The sequence below is a fragment of the Colobus angolensis genome, unplaced genomic scaffold (assembly GCF_000951035.1).
Source record: "Colobus angolensis palliatus isolate OR3802 unplaced genomic scaffold, Cang.pa_1.0 Scaffold406, whole genome shotgun sequence".
NCBI classification, from domain to species: Eukaryota; Metazoa; Chordata; class Mammalia; order Primates; family Cercopithecidae; genus Colobus; species Colobus angolensis.
This window is the reverse complement of record NW_012117444.1, coordinates 512,147-537,765: the sequence shown is the minus strand read 5'-3', so window position 1 is coordinate 537,765 and position 25,619 is coordinate 512,147. Positions and strand designations below refer to the sequence as shown.

Here is a 25,619-nt window from a genome sequence, read left to right as displayed (position 1 = left end):
GCAGCACTTGAAATGTGGCCATTCCAAATTGAGATCTATTCTTTATTTAGTTTCGAGATGGAGTCTCACTGTGTCACCCAAGCTGGTGTGCAGCAGCGCAATCTTGGCTAACTGCAACCTCCATCCCTCAGGTTCACATGATCCTCCTGCCTCAGCCTCCCAAGTAGCTGGGATGACAGGCGTGCGCCACCAGTCCTGGCTAATTTTTGTATTTTTAGTAGAGATGGGGTTTCACTATGTTGTCCAGGCTGGTGTCGAACTCTTGACCTCAGGTGATCCACCTGCCTCAGCCTCCCAAAGTGCTGGGATTACAAGTGTGAGCCACCATGACTGGCCTGAATTGAGATCTATTCAAAGGGTAAAAAATACATACTGGACTTGAGACTTCCATACTCCCTCCAAAAAGAATATAAAACATCTTATTCATATCTTTAATATATTGATTACATTTTGTACTGATAAGCCTTTACATCTAATGGTTTAAATAAAATATGTTACTGAAAGTAATCTCGCCCATTTCTTCTTATCTTTTTTTTTATTTTTAAGAGACAGGGTCTCGTTGCTATGTTGCCTAGGTTGGACTCAAACTCCTGGGCTCAAGTGATGCCCCTGCCTCAGCCTCCGCAGTAGCTGAGACTACAGGCGTGTGCCTCCGCACCCAGCTCTTTTTACTTTTTTTTTTTTTCTTGAGATGGAGTCTCGTTCTGTCACCCAGGCCGCAGTGTGGTGACTTGATCTCAGCTCACTGCAACCTCCGCCTCCCAGATTCAAGCAATTCTCCTGCCTCAGCCTTCTGAGTAACTGGGATTATAGGTACCTGCCACCATGTCCAGCTATTTTTGTTGCTGCTGCTGTTGTTGTTGTTGTTGTTGTTGTTGAGACGGAGTCTCCCTCTGTTGCCCAGGCTGGAGTGCAGTGGCATGGTCTCGGCTCACTGTAACCTCCGCCTTCTGGGTTCAAGCAATTCTTCTGCCTCAGCCTCCCGAGTACGTGGGATTACAGGCACATGCCACCATGCCTGGCTAATTTTTGTATTTTTAGGAAGGTGGGGTTTCATCATATTGGCCAGGGTGGTCTTGAACTCCTGAGCTCAGGTGATCCACCTGCCTCGGACTCCCAAAGTGCTAGGATTACAGGTATGCGTGAGCCACTGCACTCTGCCACGGCTAATTTTTGTATTTTTAGTAGAGATGGGGTTTTACCATGTTGGCCAGGCTGGTCTTAAGGTCCTGACCTCAAGTAATATGCCCGCCCCCCTTGGTCTCTCAAAGTGCTGGGATTACAGGCATGTGCCTCCACACCTAGCTCTTTTTATTTTTTAGAATGCGGTTCCTGGAATGTTCAGAATTACATGTGTGGCTAGTGTTCTATTTCAATTGCTCCGCACTGACCTATACATTCTCTCTTTTCTGACCCCCGATTTACAGATAAGGAAACTGAGGCTCATAGAGGTTAGGGCATTTGTCGAGGTCGGCCATTAGAAAGATGCCGGACCGTCAACTCGTGTCTGCTTGACGCCAGTGCCTGCGTCTTCGCCCGCTGGTGGTGCATCCTCCCTCATTACTTCTGTGTCCTTTGACATGTCAGATGTGGCTGGGAAAATAGAAACTTGCAGAAGTTAAAAAAATGTGCTTGAGGTACCACTGGAGAATAACAATCATAGCTAGGATCTGAAGCCTGTCAGTTTCCTCAGCCACAAAATCTTCCTTGTGGGGCGACATCACAGAGACGGGATGTGTGGGGTGGCAGAGTGCAAGGAAAGGTACGACCACTCTCGGGGGCCCAGTGGCATCCTCTCCACGAGACACGCTGGGGGAAATGGAGCAGCCAGAAGCTTCTGAGTTAAAAGCAGTGACTTCACCTCTTTGGGAAATGGTGACTCATTAAAAGCAACGGGCGGCTTCCCATTACATTCACGTTATAGCAAGAAGGCGAGATGCTTGGTGCATCCCATAATAGGATGCTTGGGGGTTGGAATGAGCTTCTTTCCTACATGAATGATTGATAACAACGAAGTCTGGAGTGCCACCAGGAGCCTTTGAAATGCATTCAGGTATCGGCTCCCTGGTCATAGGGCGCAGATCTATTCCCTTGGGTTTGAAGACTCTTGGGTCAATACCAGGAACTGACTCCTTGACAAAAGGCTGGAGGGGGCCCCTTCTAGATTCTCCTCTCAGGGCAGGCATGGGTCTGTTGGAGCTGCAGGGCTGTGGTCTTACCTAGAGGGGCCAAGAGATGGTCCCCATGACCATGAGTCTGTGTTCTTCAAATCCGGTGGTGGCTCCGATTTCATTTTCTCCCCGGTGTTGGTCTGGCTTCTTCTGGGGAAAGGCACTGTGATGGCAGGACTAATGCTACTGACTGCTCTTTGTGATGTCCAGGCACTACACCAAACACACGATGTATATACAGTTGGTCCTCTGTATCTGTGGGTTCCACATTCTTAGATTCAACTGATTATGGATGGAAAATGTTCAGAAAAAGATCCACAAATTACCAAGAAGCAAAACTTTGAGCACTATGCTGAATCTATGTAAACAAAGTGATGTGTAGGCATCGTATTAGGGATTATAAGTAATCTAGATATGATTTAAAGTCTACAGGAGGATGTATGGGGGTTCTATGCAAATATTCCACTCTGTTATATCGGGGACTTGAACATCCAAGGATTTTGGTATCCAAAGGGAGGCCTGGAACCAATCCCACATGGATACTGAGGGACAAGTATATTATCCCATTTCTTCCCTACAGCAGCAGCTTCATGAGGCAGGAGTTATTAGTCCCATTTTACAGAAGAGGAAACAGAGCTAGGGAGATCAAGTAATTTGCCCAGGTCGCACAATTAGTGGTAGAGCCAAGGCTTGAAGCAACATCTGTCTTGAGCCAATGACCCCTGCAGGTTATTAGAGCAACTTTTCTCCACAACAGTGTAAACCTCTTGCTAGAAGCTCAGGTCCACAAGGTCCCTCAGCAAATAGTTCTCATTCAAAATTCAATGAGAACTCAAGATGGAAGGACAATTCTCAGCCATGGGTTAAGTCCTACCCAAAGAGGAATCAGCCATTTTGAGCAATTATTTCAACCCAGCTCATATAACACAGGCAATTAAACGAAAGGCTGGGGGGCTATTCATTTCAGTCATTGGAATATACTTTGGTCACACAATATATTTAGGGAAGGACATGAGGGACTGGGGTAGGGGGAGTCAGTGTTGAGGGAGAATCAACTTTCACCTAATATGGCCTTTTCTCTTGTTCGGGTTTTTAAATACACTTTTTATTTTGGAATAACGACATCCTGTCCAACATAGGTATGAGGCTGACCAAAACAACCTTTAAGACCTTTCCAGTGCGAAGGACTGGAATTCTATTCTACAACAGGGGATGGGATAGGTACCCCCAGTGGCACTCTCATGCTTGCTTGTAGCATCAAGCAGGAATGAATTACCCTTCAGGAAAGCTACTCATTTTCTCCCCAATTATCAAGCTTTCTGATTACCTAAAGGCGAAAGCCACAATTTGGTGCTAGCTTTGTCTTTAACGTCCCTAGCACTTGCTGATTCACCTTGTTAAGAAAGAAAATTCAAGTTTTGATCTGAACCTTAACCAGGCTATAGGATTTAGCCAGAATTTAACAGCATTGCTTTGTTTCATGAGGTTTATTTTTATGGCTATTTTCTAATTATGCCAAGTAAGAGTCACTTACTGTTTGTGGATGTCATATGACATTTCCTTTAGGGAGTTTGAGTGAAAAAAATTCAATGTCGGCTGGGCACGGTGGCTCATGCCTGTAATCCCAGCACTTTAGGAGGCCAAGGCAGGCGGATCACAAGGTCAGATCAAGACCATCCTGGCTAACACCGTGAAACCCCGTCTCGACTAAAAATATAAAAAATTAGCTGGGCATGGTGGTGGGCGCCTGTAGTCCCAGCTACTTGGGAGACTGAGGCAGGAGAATGGCGTGAACCCGAGAGGAAAAGTTTGCAGTGAGCCGAGATTGCACCACTGCACTCCAGCCTGGGTGACAGAGCGGGACTCCATCTAAAAAAAAAAAAAAAGTCAATGTCATGACATACGGAGTAGTACGTGGTAGAGTACAGAATATGTAGCTGGGGTAAATTCTATGCAGTGCTGAGAGTTTTGGAAACACTGTTCTGTAGCTCTTTTGACCTCAGAGCATGGGCATTGGGATCAGAGAGATCTGGGTTTGACTTTCATTTCCACCACTCATTATAGCACTGCCCCAACTGCCCCTTAGAACTGATGTCTATGTTTTTTTTTTTTTCAATAAACACAAAAATTGACCCCCTAATCTTAAAATTTGAGAAAGTTACATTCATTTTACCTGAGTTCCTTTCTCAAGAAACTGACCTCTGGGCCTCCCAGATAGTATTAAGGAATTAAAATTTACCACATCACTATATGGGGACAATGAGATACCAGACTCCTTAACCATCACAATGGCCTAACCAACCACCTGCATCCTGTTGACCAGATTCTCTTCCTTATCCCTTCCTAATCCTTTCCCAGGAAAAAAAAAAAAAAAAAAAGGAATAGGGATGTATCACAATGTATCACATGGTTACATTTCTTCCTTGCTACCTCTAATTTTAGTGGGTTGAGGAGATGGATTTGAGGCTCTTTCCATCTCCTCGGCTGCAGCACCCAATTAAAGCCTTCTTCTCTGGCAATACTCATTGCCTCAGTGATTGGCTTTCTGTGCAGCGAGTGGCAAGATCTAGACAGAACCCTTGGTGTTTCTGTAACAATTGAGTGAGTGAGTTTGACCAATCATTTATGACCTCTCTGAGCCTCATTTCATTAATCTAGAAAGAGAGGTTGATATGAGCTAGATCATGGCTCGTGGTAAATGCCCAAAATGAGCAAGCTCTGGGGCCAGTACTAGGCACATAAAGTTACGAAGCAGAAGTAAAAGCAGGGGATATATAGGGCACCCAGGGCTTAAATTCCTACCATGACCACTGATTGGAAAAGATGGGCGAGGGGAGGTATTTCTGTGGTCCCCAGCAGTTTAACCCTCCAAGCTTATATTTAAATTAGAAGTTTCCAGATCACCAGTCCTCATCCTCCATCACCTCCACCACTCCTCTCCCTGGGTAGCCTTACTTTTTGTTTTGTTTTGAGATCAGTGATTAAACCTGCTGGCACATACCAGGGCTGCCCGGGTGCTCAGCTCTTGTTTGCTGGTGCCACTGCTCAGGAAGTATGCATCTCCCTAGGGTGGCATTTGGGAATGGGAAGATGGATTTAGCTGCCTCTTCCCCCAGAAGTGACTCAGCTCCTGGAAGCTCGGTGACAGCAATGGCAGTTGGAGCCCTGGGGATATCTGTGCCTTCATGCTTTGCTGTCTCCACACAGCCAGCAAGCTCTTGCTTGGAAGTGTGCATGAGAGGCTCGTGGCGACCGTCGCCTCTAGCCAGCTTGAAAAGCTCCTCCCGTTTCTTCCCGTGATTTGTCCTCCTCGTGGAGACATTCCTTGGCAGCTGTTGGATGCCTGCCTTCTAGTTGGAAAATGTGATCAAGAAAGGAACAGCCTATCAGGCTAATTTCTATCACACAAGCTCAGACTGGAAAGAAACCGACTGTGTTTGATATTCATTTATTCAGGTCCTGTATCACCATTTTTCACTCTGATCTGAAGACCTCCTTCATGAAGGTCCCCGGACATGACACCCCAACACAGGTTTATCCTAATCCCTGGAGGTGGAGGCAGGAAATTGTTTCTTAAACAACCTCCCTAGATATTCACCATGCCCACTAATGTCTGGGAATAACTACTCGCTCTGTGTCTAAAGCAGTCCAATCTACTCAGTTTTGTTATGATGATGATGGTACTTACATAGGGAGGCAGTTCTTACATGAATATGGTTCATTACAACAAGAGCTTTGGAGTAGGACAGATCTTGTTTTAAATCTCACCTCCATCACTTACTCCCTTTCCTGAGCCTCGACCTCCCCATCTATGAAATGGGATAACAGCACTGACCACCCAGGGCTGTTTTGAGAATCCGATAAGGTAATGCACAGGTCCTGGCATGTGATAAGTGCTCGACAAATGTTAGTTATTATCATTACTGGGTAAACCTGGCTTTCATAACTTTCAAACTGGAGAAATTACAGTATACCACCCAGGGAAGAGGTTGGCCAACTGTTTCTTTTTTTTTTTTTTTTTTGAGACGGAGTCTTGCTCTGTCGCCTGGGCTGGAGTGCAGTGGCCGGATCTCAGCTCACTGCAACCTCCACCTTCCGGGTTTACGCCATTCTCCTGCCTCAGCCTCCCGTGTAGCTGGGACTACAGGCGCCCGCCACCTCACCCAGCTAGTTTTTTGTATTTTTTAGTAGAGACAGGGTTTTACCGTGTTAGCCAGGATGGTCTCGATCTCCTGACCTCGTGATCCGCCCATCTCGGCCTCCCAAAGTGCTGGGATTACAGGCTTGAGCCACCGCGCCCGGCCCAACTCTTTCTATAAAGAGCCAGGTGGTAAATATTTGAGGCTTCGTGGGCCAGGGAGTCTCTGTGGCAACTACTCAGTTTTTGCAACGCAAAAGCAGCCATAAATGACATGTAAATGAATGAGTGTGATCAGTGTTCCAGAACAACTCTACTTACAACATCAAGCACGGGGCTGCACTTGGTCCCCTGGCCATAGGGTATCAATCCTTGGCCTAAGGCATTGTGCAGACGAAGTGAGATGAGATTCATTCCTGTAATCCCAGCGCTTTGGGAGGCTGAGCTGGGCAGATCACTTGAGCTTAGGAGTTGGAGACCAGCCTGGGCAACATTGCAAAACCCTATCTCTACAAATAATACAACAAAATTCGCTGGGTGTGGTGGAGCGAACCTGTAATTTCAGCTACTCAGGAGCCTAAAGTGAGAGGATTGCTTGAGCCCAGGAGGTTGAGGCTGCAGTGAGTCCAGATTATGCCACTGCACTCCAGCCTGGGAGACAGAGCGAAACCCTGCCTCACCAAAAAAAAAAAAAAAAAGAGATGAGGTTTACAATGAACCCAGCACAGTGCCTGGTGCAGAGACACAGCTCATGGCAAGAAAGGATTCTAAGAATTTGTATATGATTCAAGCTTTAGGCTTCGTTCCTTTCTCTTGGGGAAGAAAAACATGCTTGAGCAAGGCTTTTCAACATAGGTCTTGTTCCATTCTTTGCCCCAAATCCAAGCTAAGCACCTGGAGCCTGGCAGCCACCGCCTCCGTCCTCCCCCGGGGATGGAGGTAAAATGCCAGTTCCTGGGGTGTGATTAATTCTCTTCGTCCCACGCCTCGCCCCAGGGTGTGTTGCCGTTTTCAGCATGTGTCCCATGGAAATCAGGTTGCCCATCTGAACTGTGATGAGAAAAACAAGAATACTCATATCGTGGGGTGGTTAACTACGCACTTTCGCAGCCACAAATGCATTCAGCCCTCACCAGGAGGCTGGATTACGTGGTTAAGGTCATGTGGTTGTGGATTGGAGGGGAGAGAGGGAGGGGGGAGAGAGAAAGAGAGAGAGAGAGAGAGAGAGAGAGAGACCAAGCTGGGTTTGAATACTATCTCTGCAATGATCTGGCTGTGTGATATTGAACAAGTCACTTTCCTTCTCTAAGCCTCAGAGTCATCTCTGTAAAATAGGGATTAAATGAGATAATACACAGAAAGTCTCTGGCACAGGTAACTATTGAACTATTGAACTCTTGTGTAGAGAAGGAAAGTGATGCAAAGACATAAAAGGACGCATTCGAGGTCTTGCGGCTGATGATTAGTGTCAAATGAGGATTTCTGACACTGCTCCTGCCCAGCTGGTTTTTGCCAGACCCCAATTCTCCCACGTACTTCCCTCACCCCCTGGCCACCTCCTGGGACTTCTGCTGCTTCCAGCCAAGGCTGTGTTCCGTGTGCAGGGTCTAAAGCCCCTGGAGAGAGTGACATTACTGTCAGGAAGCTTTTAAGGCTGTGGCCATTCATTCTTGTGGGTTTGTGGCCTCCTGAAGTTCATGTGCATCTTAGAACATCAGAATGTGACCTTATTTGGAAATAAGGTCTTTGCAGGGGTAATTCAGATAAGGATCCAGATGAGCTCACATTGGATTAGGGTGGGCCCTAAATCTAATGAGACAGAAAGGGACACACAGAGCCACCCGGAGGAAGACCCTATGAAAACAGAGGCAGAGGTGGAAGTGATGCTATTACTTTCAGTGGCAAAAACTGTAATTACTTTTGCACCAACCTAATACTACAAACCAAGGAGCCACCAGGGGCTGCAAGGGCCGAGAAAGGATCCATCCCTAGAACCTTTGGAGAGCGCATGACCCTGCCAACACCTTGGTTTCAGACTTCCGGCTTCCCGAACTCCAAGAGATTAAATTCCTCTTGTTTTAAGCCTCCCCACTGGCCATGACTTGTTGCGGCCCCACGCTTGACTCTGAGATGGGAACGAAAGGGATGTGTCGGACTTAGAACAGCTGCCTGGACCAGGGGCACCTGTGAGGGTCAAAGAGCATGAATTGGAAGCCAGACCTGGACTCAGCTCTTTCCCTTGCCAGGGTTGGGCCTTTGTTTCTTTGTTTGTGAAAATGAGAACCTACTGAACCTGCTGGCTTATGGCGAGGATTAAAAGAGGTGATGGGCAGAGCAGGTGCGACAGTCATAATGAGGGCAATTGCAAGCATATATTAAATGTGACGTGCCGGGATAATTCATCCCTCATGTCTGTTTTGGGTGGTGGGCTCTCTTACTATCCTCATCTTACAGGAGAAACAGAGCTGCTGACAGGTTAACGAACTCCCCAGGGCCACACAGCCAGTGAGGGGCAGAACTGGACCTGAAACCCAGGCCATCTGATTCGGTGAGGCTGGTCTTCCAGTTTGGTAGCATCACAGCACATAGTAGTACTCAATATTAATATCTTCTTTTTTTTTTTTTTTTTTTTTTAAGACAGAGTCTCACTCTGTCCCTCAGGCTGGAGTGTAGTGGTGCAATCTCGGTTCACTGCAGCCTCCGCTTCCCAGGTTCACGCGATTCTTGTGCCTCAGCCTCCCAATATGCTGGGATTACAGGCACCTGTCACTATGCCAGGGTAATTTTAGTATTTTTAGTAGAAACTGGATTTCGCCGTGTTGATCACACTGGTCTCGAACGCCTGACCTCAGGTGATCCGCCTGCTTCGGCCTCTCAAAGTGCCGGGATTACAGGTGTGAGCCACCGTGCCCAGCCAATATTAATATTTTGATCCATCCCTCCCTCTTTCCCTCCTTCCTCAAGCCTGTCCTCCCTGCTTCAATCCCAGGAGCCACCACAGCATGGTGTCAGGGACAGCAGTAGGACCCAAAATTGGATTGCAGGGGCCTTGAAGCATAACCAGATGACCCCAGGAGATCTTCAGCCAGCACATCACATGAGACATTTCCTACAAATCCTCTGCAGACAGACATCGCTCCCTCTCCCCAAGCCACAGCCTGAGACGGCTCCTCTGACCTCTCTCCTTCCTGCTTCTCTTTGACACTCCTTCCTCTCCCTCCACTGTGTCTCCCTTTTCACCCTTCCCTGGCACAGGCTTGGCCAGGTGGCCAGATAATCTTCGGGACCCGCCATCTTTAGAAGGCAGGGAGGACGTGATTGTGAATCCCTCCAATTTCACGTTTTTCCCATTCACCCACCTCTGCTGTCTTCCTCCTACTTATACAGTTGTTCGGTGACCCCCTCTCCAACCCAACAGCAGGTTCTGCACTATTTGTGTTCTGCACTTATCTATTTTATGAAATACTGGAGCTCCCTGAAAATATAAAAGAAGTAGACATTGCTCTGAGATGCTGAACGCAAAGAGGAGAAAATCTTCAATAGGCCAGTGACGGTCAGATTAAATTCTTTCCTCTCCCCATATAGTTGCTTGGCCTTTTCCATTGCCTTTGTTGTTGTTTCTCTTGAAAACTGAGAGTTATCAGGCTGGGCACGGTGGCTCATGCCTGTAATCCCAGCACTTTGGGAGGCCAAGGCTGGCAGATTACCTGAGGTCAGGAGTTCAAGACTAGCCTGGCCAAAACGGCGAAACCCTGTCTCTACTAAAAATACAAAAAATTAGCTGGGCGTGGTGGCATGTGCCTGTAGACCCAGCTACTCGGGAGGCTGAGACAGGAGAATTGCTGGAGCCCGGGAGGCAGAGGTTGCAGTGAGCCGAGATTGCATCACCGCACTCCAGCCTGGGCAACAGAGCAAGACTTGGTCTTAAAAAAAAACAAAAAACAAAAAACAAAAAAAACAGGGAATTGTCTTGTCTCAGAGAGAATGAAGAGAGGCCATTCATTTCAATGTGAGAATCAACTCCAGAGAATTACCTTCTTCCGGTCTCCCAGAAAAATAAGGTGTTTTGATTGGTGGAGGGGAGACAGATAAGTTTGGCACACGGAATGACCACATTAGGGAGTAGGTGATGGAAAGGAACGCCAGTTTACCGAGAATCCAATGTCTGTCTGCTGAAAAACTCAGGACCAGGAGAGTCCCACAGGTGGACAAATGCATCAGGTGGGCTCCTGAAGAGGGTGCTATTCCATCCAGAGATCCAAGCAGGCAGGGACTGACTTCAGGGAAGCCTGCAAATCACAGCGCCCTAAGCCCTGTGCAGGTGTGCAAGGGCCAGGGCCCCAGGATATAGGAGGCAGATGGACAGGCAGAAACAGGACAACTTTCACTGGGCACAGTGGCTCACACCTGTAAGTAATCCCAGCATTTTGAGAGGTTGAGGCAGGAGGATTGCTTGAGGCCAGAAGCTCCAGACCTGTCTGGGCCACATAGCGAGACCTCGTCTCTCCAAAAAGAAAAAAGAAGACTGGGTGTGGTGGCTCACGCCTGTAATCCCAGCACTATGGGAGGCCAAGGCAGGCTGATCACTTGAGGTCAGGAGTTCAAGACCAGCCTGGCCAACATGGTGAAACCCCAACTCTACTAAAAATACAAAAATTAACTGGGCGTGGTGGCACGAGCCTATAATCCAAGCTACTCAGGAGGCTGAGGCAGGAGAATCGCTTGAACCCGGGAGGCGGAGGTTGCAGTGAGCCGAGACCGTGCCACTGCACTCCAGCCTGGGCAACGGAGGGATACTCCGTCTCAGAAGAAAAAAACAAAAGGGAAAAGGAAAAAGAGAACGACTTTCCAAATCATGGGTACAAGGTTTACCAACTTTTATTATTCCTTGACTATAAGGAAAAAGACAGATGCCCTTGTAGAACTGAGGTGTGGGGTGGGCTCCATCTTAGGGGTGAGTGTGGAAGGAATTATCAGATACAGGTGATGTCATGGTGTCTCAGGGTACACCAAGGACACCTCCTGCCCCGAGTCTCCCCCACTACCGATCAAAGGCCTTGAATAGCACATTCCTTATATCTCAGCCATTCACCCTAGAAACGTAGCACGAAGGAACCCCATAGATGTGTGCAAAGATTTCACTTTGAGAATGTTCCTCACTGGAACATTCTTACAGTGAAAATAATTCTTACATTTTTTTCCCCATGATTACAGTGGGGAAAAAATAGGAAACAACCTACATGTCTGTGGATTGCTTAAGTGCTTCGTGATGCAGCCACAAATAGAAAACCGTCCCGCCTTCCACGCTGCTGCCGAGGAAGACCATCCGAGGACAGGCAGGAGCGCTCATGGCATGTTGCTAGGTGAAAAGAACACGTAATGAAATAGTGAGATCCTAACTTTATATTAGAAAAATAAGACCTCTATCACAGTGGATATATGTATATGTAAATAATAGTATATATATTCACATGCATACATATTAACATTTTAACTGCTAACATTTTAGTGTACTTTTTCAGTCCTTAAAATAAAGTGTGTCTGGCCAGGCACGATGGCTCATGCCTGTAATCCTAGCACTTTGGAAGGCTGAGGTGGGCGGATCACAAGGCCAGGAGTTACAGATCAGCCTGGCTAACACGGCGAAACCCCATCTCAACTAAAAATACAAAAATAACTAGCTGGGCGAGGTGGCGGGCGCCTGTAGTCCCAGCTACTCGGGAGGCTGAGGCAGGAGAATCGCTTGAACCTGGGAGGTGAAGGATGCACTGAGTCAAGATCGTGCCACTGCACTCCAGCCTGGGCGACAGGGCGAGACTCCGTCTCAAAAAACAAAAAAAGAAAGTGTGTCTGTGTATATTATACATTATATATATATAAAACCATATATATTCATATATATACACACACATATATATGTATATGTATGTATGCTCACGCTTGTAATCCCAGCACTTCAGGAGGCCAAGTTGGGAGGATTGCCTGAGGCCAGGAGTTTGACACCAGCCGGGGCAACAGAGTGACACCCCATCTCTACAAAAAATAAAAATTAATAAATCACCTAGGTGGGCCTGCAGTCCCAGCTACTTGGGAGACTGAGGCAGAAGGGTTCCTTGAGCCCAGGGTTCGAGGCAGCAGTGAGCTATGATTGCACCACTGCACCCCAGCTTGGATGACAGAGTGAGGCCTAGTCTCAAAAACAAACGAAAAGATACTTACACTACTTATTAGTAGTATTACTATAATTATGATAAAACTTTCTTCTGCCTAGAGTCGGCTGGTCTTTGAGGCTTAGACCACAGGGCAAAGTGGTCATGGTCAGGGGGAGCAGAGGCTCAGAATTTGGGACCAGGCAAGGGCTGACAAGGCCTTACTCAGGCTTTTGTGAGCCTACTTGTGAGCCTCCACTAGTCATCACAGCAAAGTTCCCAGCCAGGCGTGGTGACCTCACGACTGTAATCCCAGCACTTTGGGAGGCCGAGGCGGGCGGACCACTTGACCTCAGCCTGGTTAACAGGGCGAAACCCCGTCTCTACTAAAAATAGAAAAATTAGCCGGGCCCGGTGGTGTGCACTTGTAATCCCGGCTACTTATAATATAGGGTGAGGTGGGAGAATCGCCTGAACCTCCGAGGCAAAGGTTGCAGTGAGCCGAGATTGAGATCAGGCCACTGCACTCCAGCCTGGGCAACAGAGCATGACTGCGTCTCAAAAAGACAAAAACAGGCCGGGCGCGGTGGCTCAAGCCTGTAATCCCAGCACTTTGGGAGGCCGAGACGGGCGGATCACGAGGTCAGGAGATCGAGACCATCCTGGCTAACACGGTGAAACCCCGTCTCTACTAAAAAAATACAAAAAACTAGCTGGGCGAGGTGGCGGGCGCCTGTAGTCCCAGCTACTCGGGAGGCTGAGGCAGGAGAATGGCGTGAACCTGGGAGGCGGAGCTTGCAGTGAGCTGAGGTCTGGCCACTGCACTCCAGCCTGGGCGACAGAGCGAGACTCCGTCTCAAAAAAAAAAAAAAAAAAACACAAGGCCGGGCGCGGTGGCTCAAGCCTGTAATCCCAGCACTTTGGGAGGCCGAGACGGGCGGATCACGAGGTCAGGAGATCGAGACCATCCTGGCTAACACGGTGAAACCCCGTCTCTACTAAAAAAAACAAAAAAATAGCTGGGCGCGGTGGCGGGCGCCTGTAGTCCCAGCTACTCGGGAGGCTGAGGCAGGAGAATGGCGTGAACCCAGGAGGCGGAGCTTGCAGTGAACCGAGATTGCACCGCTGCACTCCAGCCTGGGCGGCAGAGCGGGACTCCGTCTCAAAACAAAACAAACAAAGCAAACAAAGTTCCTGTGGAAAACACGTCTTCTGGTTTCCAAAGGGCGTGCTCACGAATACACATTTGCGGCACAGGCTGAAGTCTGTGTGCCCTCAAGGCGTATGACGGTCGCGGAGCAAGGCTGTGCGCTGAAACCATGTCAGGGTCGGTCCCACGGTGCAGCCTCGGGGTCCTGATGCTTGCGTTTCGTGTCTCCTGCACAGATCAGCTGGACATCATCTCCATGGCGGAGACAACTATGATGCCGGAGGAGATTGAGCTGGAGATGGCAAAAATTCAGCGTCTCCGGGAAGTCTTGGTCCGCCGGGAGTCTGAGCTCAGGTTCATGTGAGTGTTTTGGGGATGTGGCCGAGGAAAGAAGAGTGTGGAGGAGAGAGGAAAACCTAATCTTTATTGATCGCCTACTGTGTGCCGGGCCCCGAGATAAAGGCATTATGCACGTTTTTAAAAGCCTCATTTGATTCTCGCCACCACCCAGGGAAGTGGGTATTGTCATCTCCTGTTTTAAGCAAGACCCTAAAGTTGGAATTGAATTCAGGCCAATCTGACTCCAAAAGCTTTGCTCTATCACCCACGGGGAAGAAAGACCCTATGCTGTGGTCTTTTACGAGCACACACTCTGCTCTCAGGCCTGAGTTTTGTTTTTTTTTTGTTTTTTCAAGCCTGTCAGCTTGGGCAGGTTACTTGGACTCTCTGAATTTCAGTTCCCTCATTTCCAAAATGGGGGAAAATAACGAGATGGGGTCTCTAGCAACATCAAAGTCATGTGGGTTGAGCGTTCATTAGCTACAGAGTAGGGCATTCCTGAAGAGTTGCAGATAGCCTTTCAAGACAAACTCTCATTTAAAAAGTTGGGCTCTGAGTGTGTGGTGGTGCACACCTGTGGTCCCAGCTACTCAGGAGGCTGAGGTGGGATGACTGCTGGAGTCCTGGAGTTCAAGGCTGCAGTGAGCTATGATTGCATCACCGCACTCCAGCTTGGGTGACCCTGTCTCTAAAAAGTACAAATTAAGGCCAGGCACAGTGGTTCACACCTGTAATCACAGCACCTTGGAAGGCTGAGGCAGGATGATCGCTTGAGCCCGGGAGTTCAAGACCAGACAGGGCAATATAGCCAGACCCTGTCTCTACAAAATACAAAATTAGCTGTGTGTGGCTGGTGTATGGCTGTGTGTGCCTTTGTCCTAGCTACTCAGGAGGCTGAGGTGGGGGGATCGGTTGAGCCAGGGGCTCAAGACTGCAGTGAGCTATGATCATACCATTGCATTCCAACCTGGGAGACAGAGTAAGACCCTGTCACTAAAAGAAAAAATTTAAAAATACAAAAAATATAAAAATCCATCAAATTAAAATGAAAAAATTGGGCTTTTGCAGACAATGAGAGGTCACAAGCAAAACCAAACCAAACCAGAGGTTAAGAGGCAACCTGGCTGGAAAATTCCCTGTGCTGCCTGTCAGCTCCCCACCCACGCTCCACTGGAAGCAGCAGGAACATCAAACCATCTAGGCAGGCGCTAAGCCCCGCCCCTATTCTTTCACTGATTTTTTACAATGCCAAGAGGCTGAGTCTGTGATCACCCCATTTTGCAGATGAGGAGACTGAGGCTTGAAGAAATCAAACAACCTGCCCAAGGCCTCCCAGCTAGTAAATGGGGAGTTAGGGTTAGACCCAGCTCTTTCTGCCTTTAAAACACGTATTCTCTATAAATTTTTAGTTACTTATTTAGAGAGAGGGTCTTGGTCTGTCGCCCAGGGTGGAATGCAGTGAGGCCATCATAGCTCATTGCAGCCTCGAACTCCTGAAAGCCCAGCCTCTCACTAGGACATTATATGACCTTCCCTCTCCCTGCATAAAATGAATTGCAGTATTCACAGCTGTCATTTATCTAACCCTTTGCATGTACCCGACTCTGAGCTAAATGCTTCCCATGCATAATTCCTTCTCAGAGACATCTCTAAGGAAGGTTCTAGAACATTTGCACTTTATGGCTAAGGAGTATCTTCCCTTTTGTCTGGAAATAAACTAAAATGATACGTGAGCATTCAGAAACAATCCTTTCCTCCCTGTATTTTAAAAGGAAGACAGAGGCCAGGTGTGGTGGCTCACATCTATAATCCTAGCACTTTGACAGGCCGAGGCAGGTGGATCACTTGAGGCCAGGAGTTTGAGACCAGCCTAGCCAACAGGGCAAAACCCCATCTCTAGTAAAAATACAAAAAATTTAGCCACGTGTGGTGGCGTGCGCCTATAATCCCAGCTACTTGGGAGGCTGAGGCAAGAGAATCATTTGAATCTGGGAGGCGGAGGCTACAGCAAGCCGAGATTGTACTACTTCACTCCAGCCTGGGCAACAGAGTGAGAAACTATCTCAAAATAATAGTAATAAAATAAAAGGAAGACAGAGAACATGAGTCTTGCTTTTAAGTACTCAAGGTCCCCTTGTTTAAAAAAAAATACAAAAATACAAAAAAATTTAAAAATACAAATACTAACTAAATTTTTTAAAATATATATTTATTTTTATTTGCCTAATGGTGCTGCTGCGGGAACAATGGTTATCACTGTGCATTTACTGACCTTTACTGTGTGTACGTGTGTGTGGGTGTGTGGATGTGCATGTGTGGATGTGTGTGTGGATGTTTGTGTGTGGGTGTCTGGATGTGTGTATGTGTGTGTGTGGGTGTGGATCTGTGTGTGTGTGTGAGGATGTGTGTGTGGATGTGTGGGTGTGTGGATGTGTGTGTGTGTTTGTGGATGTGTGTGGGGGATATGTGTGTGCGTGTGTGGATGTGTGTGTGGGTGTGGATGCGTGCGTGTGTGGATGTGTGTGTGAATGTGTGGATATGTGGATGTGTGTATGTGTGGATATGTGTGTGGATTTGTGGATGTGTGTGTGTGTGTGTATGGATGTGCACATGCCTGTCACTTAGCACGGGCTTAAGGACAAAAATAACTAGCATTTTTTAAGTGGCAGCTCTGCAGTAAGCTCTTGACTTGTGATCTCACTGAATGTCCTCATCAAGCGCATAAATCTGACCACTTAGGGACAAATGTCAACAGTAGACCCTTGGATAAATCAAATTATCTAAAGGATACAGAAGGACCTGAGTATTGTTAGGACATAGATCAGGGATTCTGTGACATTCTCCAGGGGAGGGACCCCCTTCCAGGCCCCCAGATGTCTTGCTGGAATGGAGTCCTACATACAGTATTGGATGATGATGATGCTCCCCAACCAAGGTCAGCCTTGTATGGTGTGTAGCCTGCCAGGTGGTGCACCTGCCTCATCAATCTCAGAGATACACGGTGGACCCTAAGGCAGCCAGGACAAAGGACAAAGCACATTCAGATCTGCACAAACTCCTCATCCATCATCCTCAGGCCTCCAGGTCAACAGGCTTTGAGCCAAGGCCCTGCTTGAATTCAGTTTCTCGCCTGTTTCTCAGAGCTGGTTTTTCCCGAAGTTGTGGGACTTATCCTGTGAGTGTGTCCTGTTCTTTTTTTTTTTGAGACGGAGTCTCGCTCTGTCGCCCAGGCTGGAGTGCAGTGGCCAGATCTCAGCTCACTGCAAGCTCCGCCTCCCTATGCCATTCTCCTGCCTCAGCCTCCCAAGTAGCTGGGACCACAGGCGCCCGCCACCTTGCCCGGCTAGTTTTTTGTATTTTTTAGTAGAGACGGGGTTTCACCGTGTTAGCCAGGGTGGTCTCGATCTCCTGACCTTGTGATCCGCCCGTCTCGGCCTCCCAAAGTGCTGGGATTACAGGCTTGAGCCACCGCGTCCGGCCGTGTCCTGTTCTTATCTCCATGTTGGATGGGAAGGAATGGGAGGTTAAGAAATTTCCCCAATGCTGCATTAGTTAATAAGTAGCCAAGCTAGGATGCAGTCTGACTCCAGAATGTTTATTAAAGTGTATCAGTGAATGAAGGAAGGAGGGAAGGGAGGGGGAGGGGAGAGGAGGGGAGGGGAAGGGAAGGAAGAAAGCAGGAAGGAAGGAAGCTTTGACTATAACTACCAAGATAATTCCTTCAACTTTATAAGCTCCATGAGGGCAGAGACCTCATCCAGTTTCCTCACAATGTCTTCCCAGCATTTTGAACAGTGCCTGGCACTTAGGGTCATGAATATTTGTGAAATGTGCAATAAATTATTCTTTCTCACTCCATCCTTACCCCAACGATCCTCTTATCCTCTTACACACACACGTGCGCGCACACGTGAGACACTCTTGGCACAGAATAGGAGAGAGAGAAAAATGTTTCAGACCCCACTGATCATTTTCAGGCTTAGGCGAGGAAGCTTTAAGTGACAGGAATGTGACAGCCTCGGCTGAAAGACTCCCAGTGACTGTAGTGTAATAGCCACGGTGAGACTGGTTTTGTCACACCTGCTGCGAGGTCATCACCTTAAAACTCATCAGCTGCTGCGGCGACCATGTGAGTCAGCCCCTATTTCACGGCTGAGAATGTGTCTCACTTCCATGGCTTCTTGCTACCTTGACTCTTTTAGTTTTATTTCTTGCGACAGTCTTGCTCTGTCGCCCAGGCTGGAGTGCAGTGGTGGGATCTCGGCTCACTGCAACCTCCGCCTCCTGGGTTCAAGCGATTCTTGTGCCTCGACCTTCCAAGTAGCTGGGACTACAGGTGCCCACCACCACGCCTGGCTAATTTTTGTATTTTTAGTAGAGACAAGGTTTCACCATGTTGGCCAGGCTGGTCTTGAACTCGTGGCCTCAAGTGATCTGCCCCTCCTTGGCCTCCTTGGGATTGCAGGCGTGAGCCACTGCACCCAGCCTGCATTGACTCTTTTAAACATGAGTCCAGGGGTGGGCTGCCTGCCCCACCCTCAAACACCTGGCACCCTGACATTTAGATTATTTCATGGGCTTCCTTTTTCTCAGCTGATTGACCTCGTCCTTTCCCCCAAGATCCACAACCTCTGCCTGTTGTCCCTCTTTTCCTGTCACGACAGTGAGGAAGAAGAAGAGAGAGATTTCCCTATACCCAGGGAACTGGTGAGAACTCGGGAGATGGGGGATCAGAGGTCATCATCCTGGCTCTTTCACGTCCTTGGTCTGTGACCTTGGACACATGACGGTGCACACAGAGTTGCTGTTTCCCGCGGGCACTGACATGCCACCTGAGCGCTATGTCCCTTGCTGGCATTCACCCCTTAATTTTAGATTCTTAGAGTCCTCGCGGGAACACCAATAGAGTGAGTTCTATCTCTTCTATTTTATGAATGAGCAAATTGAGGTGGCAGAGGCAAAGTGACTTGTTCAAGGTCCCAGCTAGGATGAAGTAGTGCCAGGATTTGAACCCAAGGTGTCTGTCTCCTGGGGGCAGAGCCCTTAACCTTAAGCTGTTCTGTTAGCTTTATTCTCAATGCCAGGCCCCCCTTTCTCTTTGCCTTACTCTCCTGCAATGCAAGGACAAACCCGATTGGATGCCCCCAGTCCCTGTGACACTGAGTCTTGTCTTGTTCCACCATCTTGAATGTGTGTGGTGGAACTTGGACAGATTTTACTAAGTCAGGCTTTGAGGCTTCTTTTCTGTACCACTGAAACTGACCCAATAGTCCCATCATGGATTTTTTTTTTTTTTTTTGGAGACAGAGTCTCACTCTGTCGCCCAGGCTGGAGTGCAGTGGTGCGATCTGGGCTCGCTGCCAGCTCCGCCTCCCAGGTTCACACCATTCTCCTGCCTCAGCCTCCGGAGTAGCTGGGACTACAGGCATCCACCACCATGCCCGGCTAATTTTTTTCTTTTTGTATTTTTTAGTAGAGACGCGGTTTCACTGTGTTAGCCAGGATGGTCTTGATCTCCTGACCTTGTGATCCACTGGCCTCGCCCTCCCAAAGTGCTGGGATTACGGGCGTGAGCCACCGCGCACGGTGCATAGATATTCTTTTGGATAAACACAGAAGCTGACCTTTCTGATCTTAAAGCTTGAAGCCCTCATTTGTCTTATCTGAGTTCCTTCCTCAGGAAAGGGCCACCAGGCCTCTCAAAAAAAAGTGTCAAAGAACTGAAACTCACCAGATTACCACATCCAATGAGATGCTAGACCCCTCATTCATCATGATAGCTTTCTTGCTCCTCCCTAGTTCCTGTTTTCTTATACATTGTTGCATTTCTTTCCTGCTATCTAAACTCCTAGTTTTAGTTGGTCAGGGAGATGGATTTGAGACTGAGCTCCCATCTCCCTGGCTGCAGCACGTGATGAAAATCTTCCTTTGCAATACTCATCTTCTCAGTGATGGGCTTTCTGTGCGGCGAGCAGCAGGACCTAGACCAGACACCTGGTGTTTCAGTATCACTATTTCTCTGCACATAAACTATTTATTTCAGAGACCAAAATGATGAGCTCAAATGTAGACAGTCAAAGTTTGTGAAGTCATTCTGCTGGGAATGTGCTGTAGAAAAAGAACCCTGTTCCCGTAAGAACTCTGAAGGACCACAACCGTTGGCATGTACAGAGCCCTTATCGTGGACCTAGGCTTAGGCTAAGCCCTTCACCCGCGTGCTCACATAACCCACGTCAAATGCTTACTAACAGAAAGATGCATCAGGAACCCCCCAACCCAGGACACCCACTTGCCCTGAATCAGGCCCAGGAGGTCAGACGTTCATAGACCAGCTATGCGTGAGCTCCCAGCAGGTAGGTGTGAACTCTGAGTGTGCTCCTCACTCTGAATTTCCAGAGTGTCTTCTCTTGCTGACTTCCCTTTGCTTGTCCCCTGGTTTCCAGTGTGCAAAATGGCATTTAGAGATCTCTCTGTTGAGGCTTGGCAATTTTATCAACTTTACTGGAACGGGGCAATGACACAAAACCGCCTCCAGAAAACAGACAGCAAACATCTGGGAGATAATGCTTGAAACACCTGTGTTTACCCCCTTCTTGACCCTATGTTCCACCCACCTCCTAGTCCCTCCCACTGCTACCCCATCTCCCTACCCATCCTGCCCCCATCTTACTGCAGGCAAGAACTCTCAGAGGCTGTCAACCTCAGACTCATTTTCTCGCCTGCCTTCCGCATTGAATCACATCATTAGTTTTTAATCATTCTTCTTGCAGCCCCTCTGGCTCGCTTCAGCTCTTCCACGTCTAGTCTACCATCCCACTCCTGCTGTTTATCTGGTTTTCAGATAATTATGTATCTTCGGCCTCCAAAGGGGGGCGGGGGTGTGGTTATCTTCCTTTTACACCCGCTCGCTGGATTTTCATAAAAAGGGATAGCGTGCCCTGCTGCTCAGCTTGCTCTGGGCAAAAGCAGGTTTTAATCAGCCAGAGACAGAACTGTAGCAGGCAGGGAAGGTAGGCGTGCGAAGGACATGTTTCAAGAGCATAGCCTTTGAGTTCCAGTATTTCCAGAGCCTGGGCTTGAAATCCAGTAACTTCGCTTTATTAAGAGGTACCAAGTGTGGTAAAAAGGTCAGGCCCTGGGAACCTGGCAGAGATTCAAAATGGGGTAGTAGAAAGTGCATGCATTGTGTTGAAACCACCCCCGACCAACACACACACACACACACACACAGAAAGTGTATGCATTGTAGACAGCAGTTCTTTTAAAACATTTTCTATGCTGGCTAATTTTCTAGTGGTTTACTGTTTTGAGCCATATAATAATCCTTACTACCACCATCCAGGCAGAAAATATCACGTAGCCCTTATTTTATTTATTTATTTGTTTATTTGTTTATTTATTTAGAGATGGAGTCTTGTTGTGCCACCCAGGCTGGAGTGCAGTGGCACAATTTCGGCTCACTGCAAGCTCCGCCTCCCGACATAGCCCTTATTTTATAGGTGAGGAAACTGAGGCACTGAGAGGTCAAGTCTCTTGCCCAGGATTGTACAGTTTCCATGAAATAGCATTCTGGGTCCAGATGAAACGGGAAAAGTTCCCTTGTCCCCCTTGCAGGGTGTGTGATGGGGGAGCGGCTGGCTTCTTCAGCGCCCCGCTGCTCTCACCTGTAGGGGAGCATACAGATGGGCCCATTGTGGGGATCCGATCCCACGGCAGTGTCTAGGGGTGGATGTTTACAGCTCCTGAAGCCCCAGTGGGTGTGTGTTACAGGGTGCTCTTTTAGTTTTGCCATCTATAGGCGGCTTGTGTTAACCAGCTCTGTTAGACCCTCTCCATTGTCCCAAGGACAGAGGGCTTTCTGTATCCTGGGTTCTTGCCTTGGTTCACCAGAAGAATCCGATCACACGTGGACTTGGAGAATGAGTGCGAGGCTTTATTGAGTGGAGGTAGCTCTCAGCAGATGGGGGAAGCCAGAAGGGGACGGAGTGGGAAGGTTTCCCCCTGGAGTCAGGCCGCCGAGTGGCCCAGGCCCTCCTCCGACTGCCCAGGCCAAACTCCACCTCGTTCCACCAGTCGATGGCCTGCCAGCGTCTGTCATGTGTTCTGCCAGCGCGCTCCTCTTGACGTCTTCTTGACGTCCAGCCACTTGTGTCTTCTTCACCGATTTGCAGCTCTTGACGTCCAGCAACTTGTGTGTCTGCCTGCTAGGGTCTTGGGGTTTTTATAGGCACAGGATGGGGGCGTGGCAGGCCAGGGTGGTCTTGGGAAATGCAACATTTGGGCAGGAAAACAAAAATGCATGTCCTCAGCTAGGACCATGGGCACAGGTGTAGGGGTGGAGCCCTCTCCAGGGACCATGCCCTCCTCTGCCCAGCACAGTTAAAGTGGCCACACCCTTCCCTTCCCACCACTTCCCTTCCATATCACAGAGTCCATGGTCTCCATCGTCAAGCTGGGGGGTCTCTCAACTAGCTTTGAATTCTACTTCTTACCAACTGTGTGCCTTGGAGCAAACATTTTGTCCTGTTTCAACCTCAGCTTCCCCTGATGTACAACGGGGACAGTGATATCTCCCGGCAGCATCATAGCAAGGGATGAAAACAGACACAGGGATGAAATTGGGGGGCCCTTCCTGGGTAGTAGGCAGTTCAAAATTCCCTTCCTTCCTTTGTTAACATTGTGCTTCGTGGGACAGTAGGGCGTCAGGGCTGCTTACAGTTGTCTCCAGAGAGTTCCCAGAAAATACTGCTCTCCCCAGGAGAAGATGGGATTCACCGTGGTTTCCTTGAGACCCTGTTGGGAGGTGCCAACTCTCTTGAGAGTGACTCTCAACCATTAAGTGCAACTCTACCCTGGGGCCTTGATTTTATTATTACAATTATTTACATTGTTTTTTATAAACCTGCATTTTTTCCCTTTTAATGAGCTAATAATTCTGAAGTCTGTTAGGAAGAGCTTCAAGCCAAGGGCAAAATGAAGCATGTGCGTTTATGTAACTTGACACATTTCAGCCACATTCAGGAGCTCTGCGTCACTCTGGTTGCACTCGGGGTTTTAAATAGCATCTTCCAGGAACAGGTCACCGTTGGCGGGGCCACTGTACATATTGGGTGGGAAGAGATGCCCTTAATTGCAGAAGATCTAAGAAGCAATTCGTCTTGGACAAAATATACAAGAAGTTGGGGTTTAGGGGAGGGAAAGGAAGGAAGAAGAAATGGAGAGACTAAAGGGAGGAGAGAGGAGGGAGAATGTTCTCAGCTAGACTTCTGAATGGAAGGACCCTCCTCCTGAATTTCTAAATGTACTGGGAGGCGGGGAGGAAGGTGGGAATCTGTGTTGACTGAATGGAGAAATAAATGTTAGTTTGGGCGCAGTGGCTCATGCTTGTAATCCCAGCACTTTGGGAGGCCGAGGCAGGTGGATCACCTGAAATCAAGAGTTCCAGACCAGCCTGGCCAACATGGCAAAACCCCGTCTCTACTAAAAATACAAAAAAAAAAAATTAGCTAGGCATGGTGGTGTGCACCTGAAATCCCAGCTACTCGGGAGGCTTGAGGCACAATAGTCGCTTGAACCTGGGAGGCAGAGGTTTCCATGAACCAAGATTGTGTCACTGCACTCCAGCCTGGACTCTGTCTCAAAGAAAATAAATAAATCAAATAAATGTTCTGCACTTGACAAGCTCTTGTTGCTACAAGTTGTCTTTCATGGTCAGAACAAGTTTCCAGAAAGAAAATAGTCTCTAGAAGTTCCATCTTCCTAGAACTGCATTACATTCTGCTCAGAGGACCACCTCTGAACCACCTAGATTCCACTGGGTTGGGAGGGAGATTACCATGTAAGACCCTGGTGATTGTCAATTTTATGCATCAACTTGACTGGGGCCACAGGGTTCCCAGATGTTTGGTCAAAGATTCTTCGAGGTATGTGTCTGCGAGAGCATTGGTGGATGAAATTAACATTTGAATTGGTAGACTGAGTAAAGCAGACTGCCCTCCCTAATGCAGAGGTGGGTGGGCCCCGTGCTATCAGTTGAAGGCCTGACTACAACAGAAAGGCTGAGTCAGAGGAAACTCTTGCTGCCTGACTGCTTGGGCTGGAACATCAGTCTTTTCTGGTCTTTGAACGCAAACTGAAACATCAGCTCCTCTTGGGTCTTGAGCCTGCCAGCCTTTGGACTGGAACTTACACCATCAGCTCTCCTGGGTATTCAGCTTGCCACCTATGGATCTTGGGAGTTCTTGGCCTCTAAAATCCCATGAGTCAATTCCTTATCATAAATCTCTTTCCAGGCCAGGTGCAGTGGTTCACGCCTGTAATTCCAGCACTTTGGGAGGCCAAGGTGGGCAGATCACTTGAGGTCAGGAGTTTGAGACCAGCCTGGCCAATGTGGTGAAACCCTGCCTCTATTAAAAATACAAAAATTAGCGGAGCATGGTGGCGTGTGCCTTTAGTTCCAGCTGCTTGGGAGGCTGAGGCAAGAGAATCGCTTGAACTTGGGAAGTGGAGGTTGCAGTGAGCTAAGATTGTGCCACTGCACTCCAGTCTGGGTGACAGAGTGAGACCCCATCTCAAAAAAAAGGAAAAAGAATAAAGAAAAAACAAATATAATAAAATAAACCTCTTCAATCCTATTGGTTCTGTTTCTCTGGAGAACCCTGACTAATAGAGCCCTTTTTATTCTCAGAAATTTTCATTTGGATAGTTTATCTGGTTAGCAAAGATCTAGGGAGTTGGATAAAATGAAAACATAGGGAAATTGACTCTACCTCTTTGGAAAACAGTTCAGTTCAGTGTTACCTAGTGAAGATGAACAGGTGATTCTAACCTGCAGTTTTGCTCCTGGGTCTACCCCTGGTTAGCCACTAGCTTCATGTGGCTATTTCAATTTAAATTAATTAAAATTAAATAGCATTTAAAAATCAGTCTCTCCGTAGCCTGAACCATGTTTCAAGTATTCATTAGTAAATAATGGCTAGTGGCTACCCAATTGGAAAGCTTACATTTGTACAGAATGTTTCTATTGTTGTAGAACATTCTATTTGCCAGCACTGCCCTAGAGAAACTACACATGAACATCAGGAGACATGTTCCAGAATGTTCATAACTGCCTCGTTTGTGGTCTAGTTGTACCACAGAATACTATACAGCAGTGAAAAATGAATGAGCAATAGGTATGAACATGAAAGCATCTCAAAAACAAGATGTTGAGCAACAGGTTTATATAAATTGTATAAAAGTAAAAAATATAGGCCAGGTATAGTGGCTGTAATCTCAGCACTGTGGGAAGCCAGGGTGAGTGGATCATGAGGTCAAGCGATCAAGACCATCCTGCCCAACTTAGTGACACCCTGTCTCTACTAAAAATACAAAAATTAGCCGGGTGTGGTGGTGTACGCCTATAGTCCCAGCTATTCAGGAGGCTAAGGTGGGAGAATCGCTTGAACCTGGGAGGCGGAGTTAGTGATCACGCCGAGATCATGCCACTGCAGAGCCAAGATCATGCCATTGCACTCCAGCCTGGGCAACAGAGTGAGACTCCATCTCAAAACAAACAAACAAACAAAACACTAAAAAATATCATTGTGCTGGCATTCATATATGGGTGCCAAATGATAAAAATAAAAAGCATTGGCTGGGCGCAGTGGCTCACAGCTCTAATCCCAGCACTT

General features: G+C 47.9%; 1 protein-coding gene across 1 annotated transcript in view; it reads left to right on the top strand.

Annotated features, from left to right (window-relative positions):
- The first annotated feature begins 1,591 nt into the window (after window positions 1-1,591).
- LOC105521722 (chromosome unknown open reading frame, human C16orf45) overlaps window positions 1,592-25,619 on the top strand; it is an 85,745-nt gene continuing 61,717 nt past the window's right edge. Inside the window, exons 1-2 of the mRNA XM_011956013.1 lie at window positions 1,592-1,762; window positions 13,845-13,968. Coding sequence (XP_011811403.1) covers window positions 13,865-13,968 — 104 coding nt within the window. The 5' untranslated portion in view covers window positions 1,592-1,762; window positions 13,845-13,864. The remainder of the gene's footprint in view (window positions 1,763-13,844; window positions 13,969-25,619) is intronic.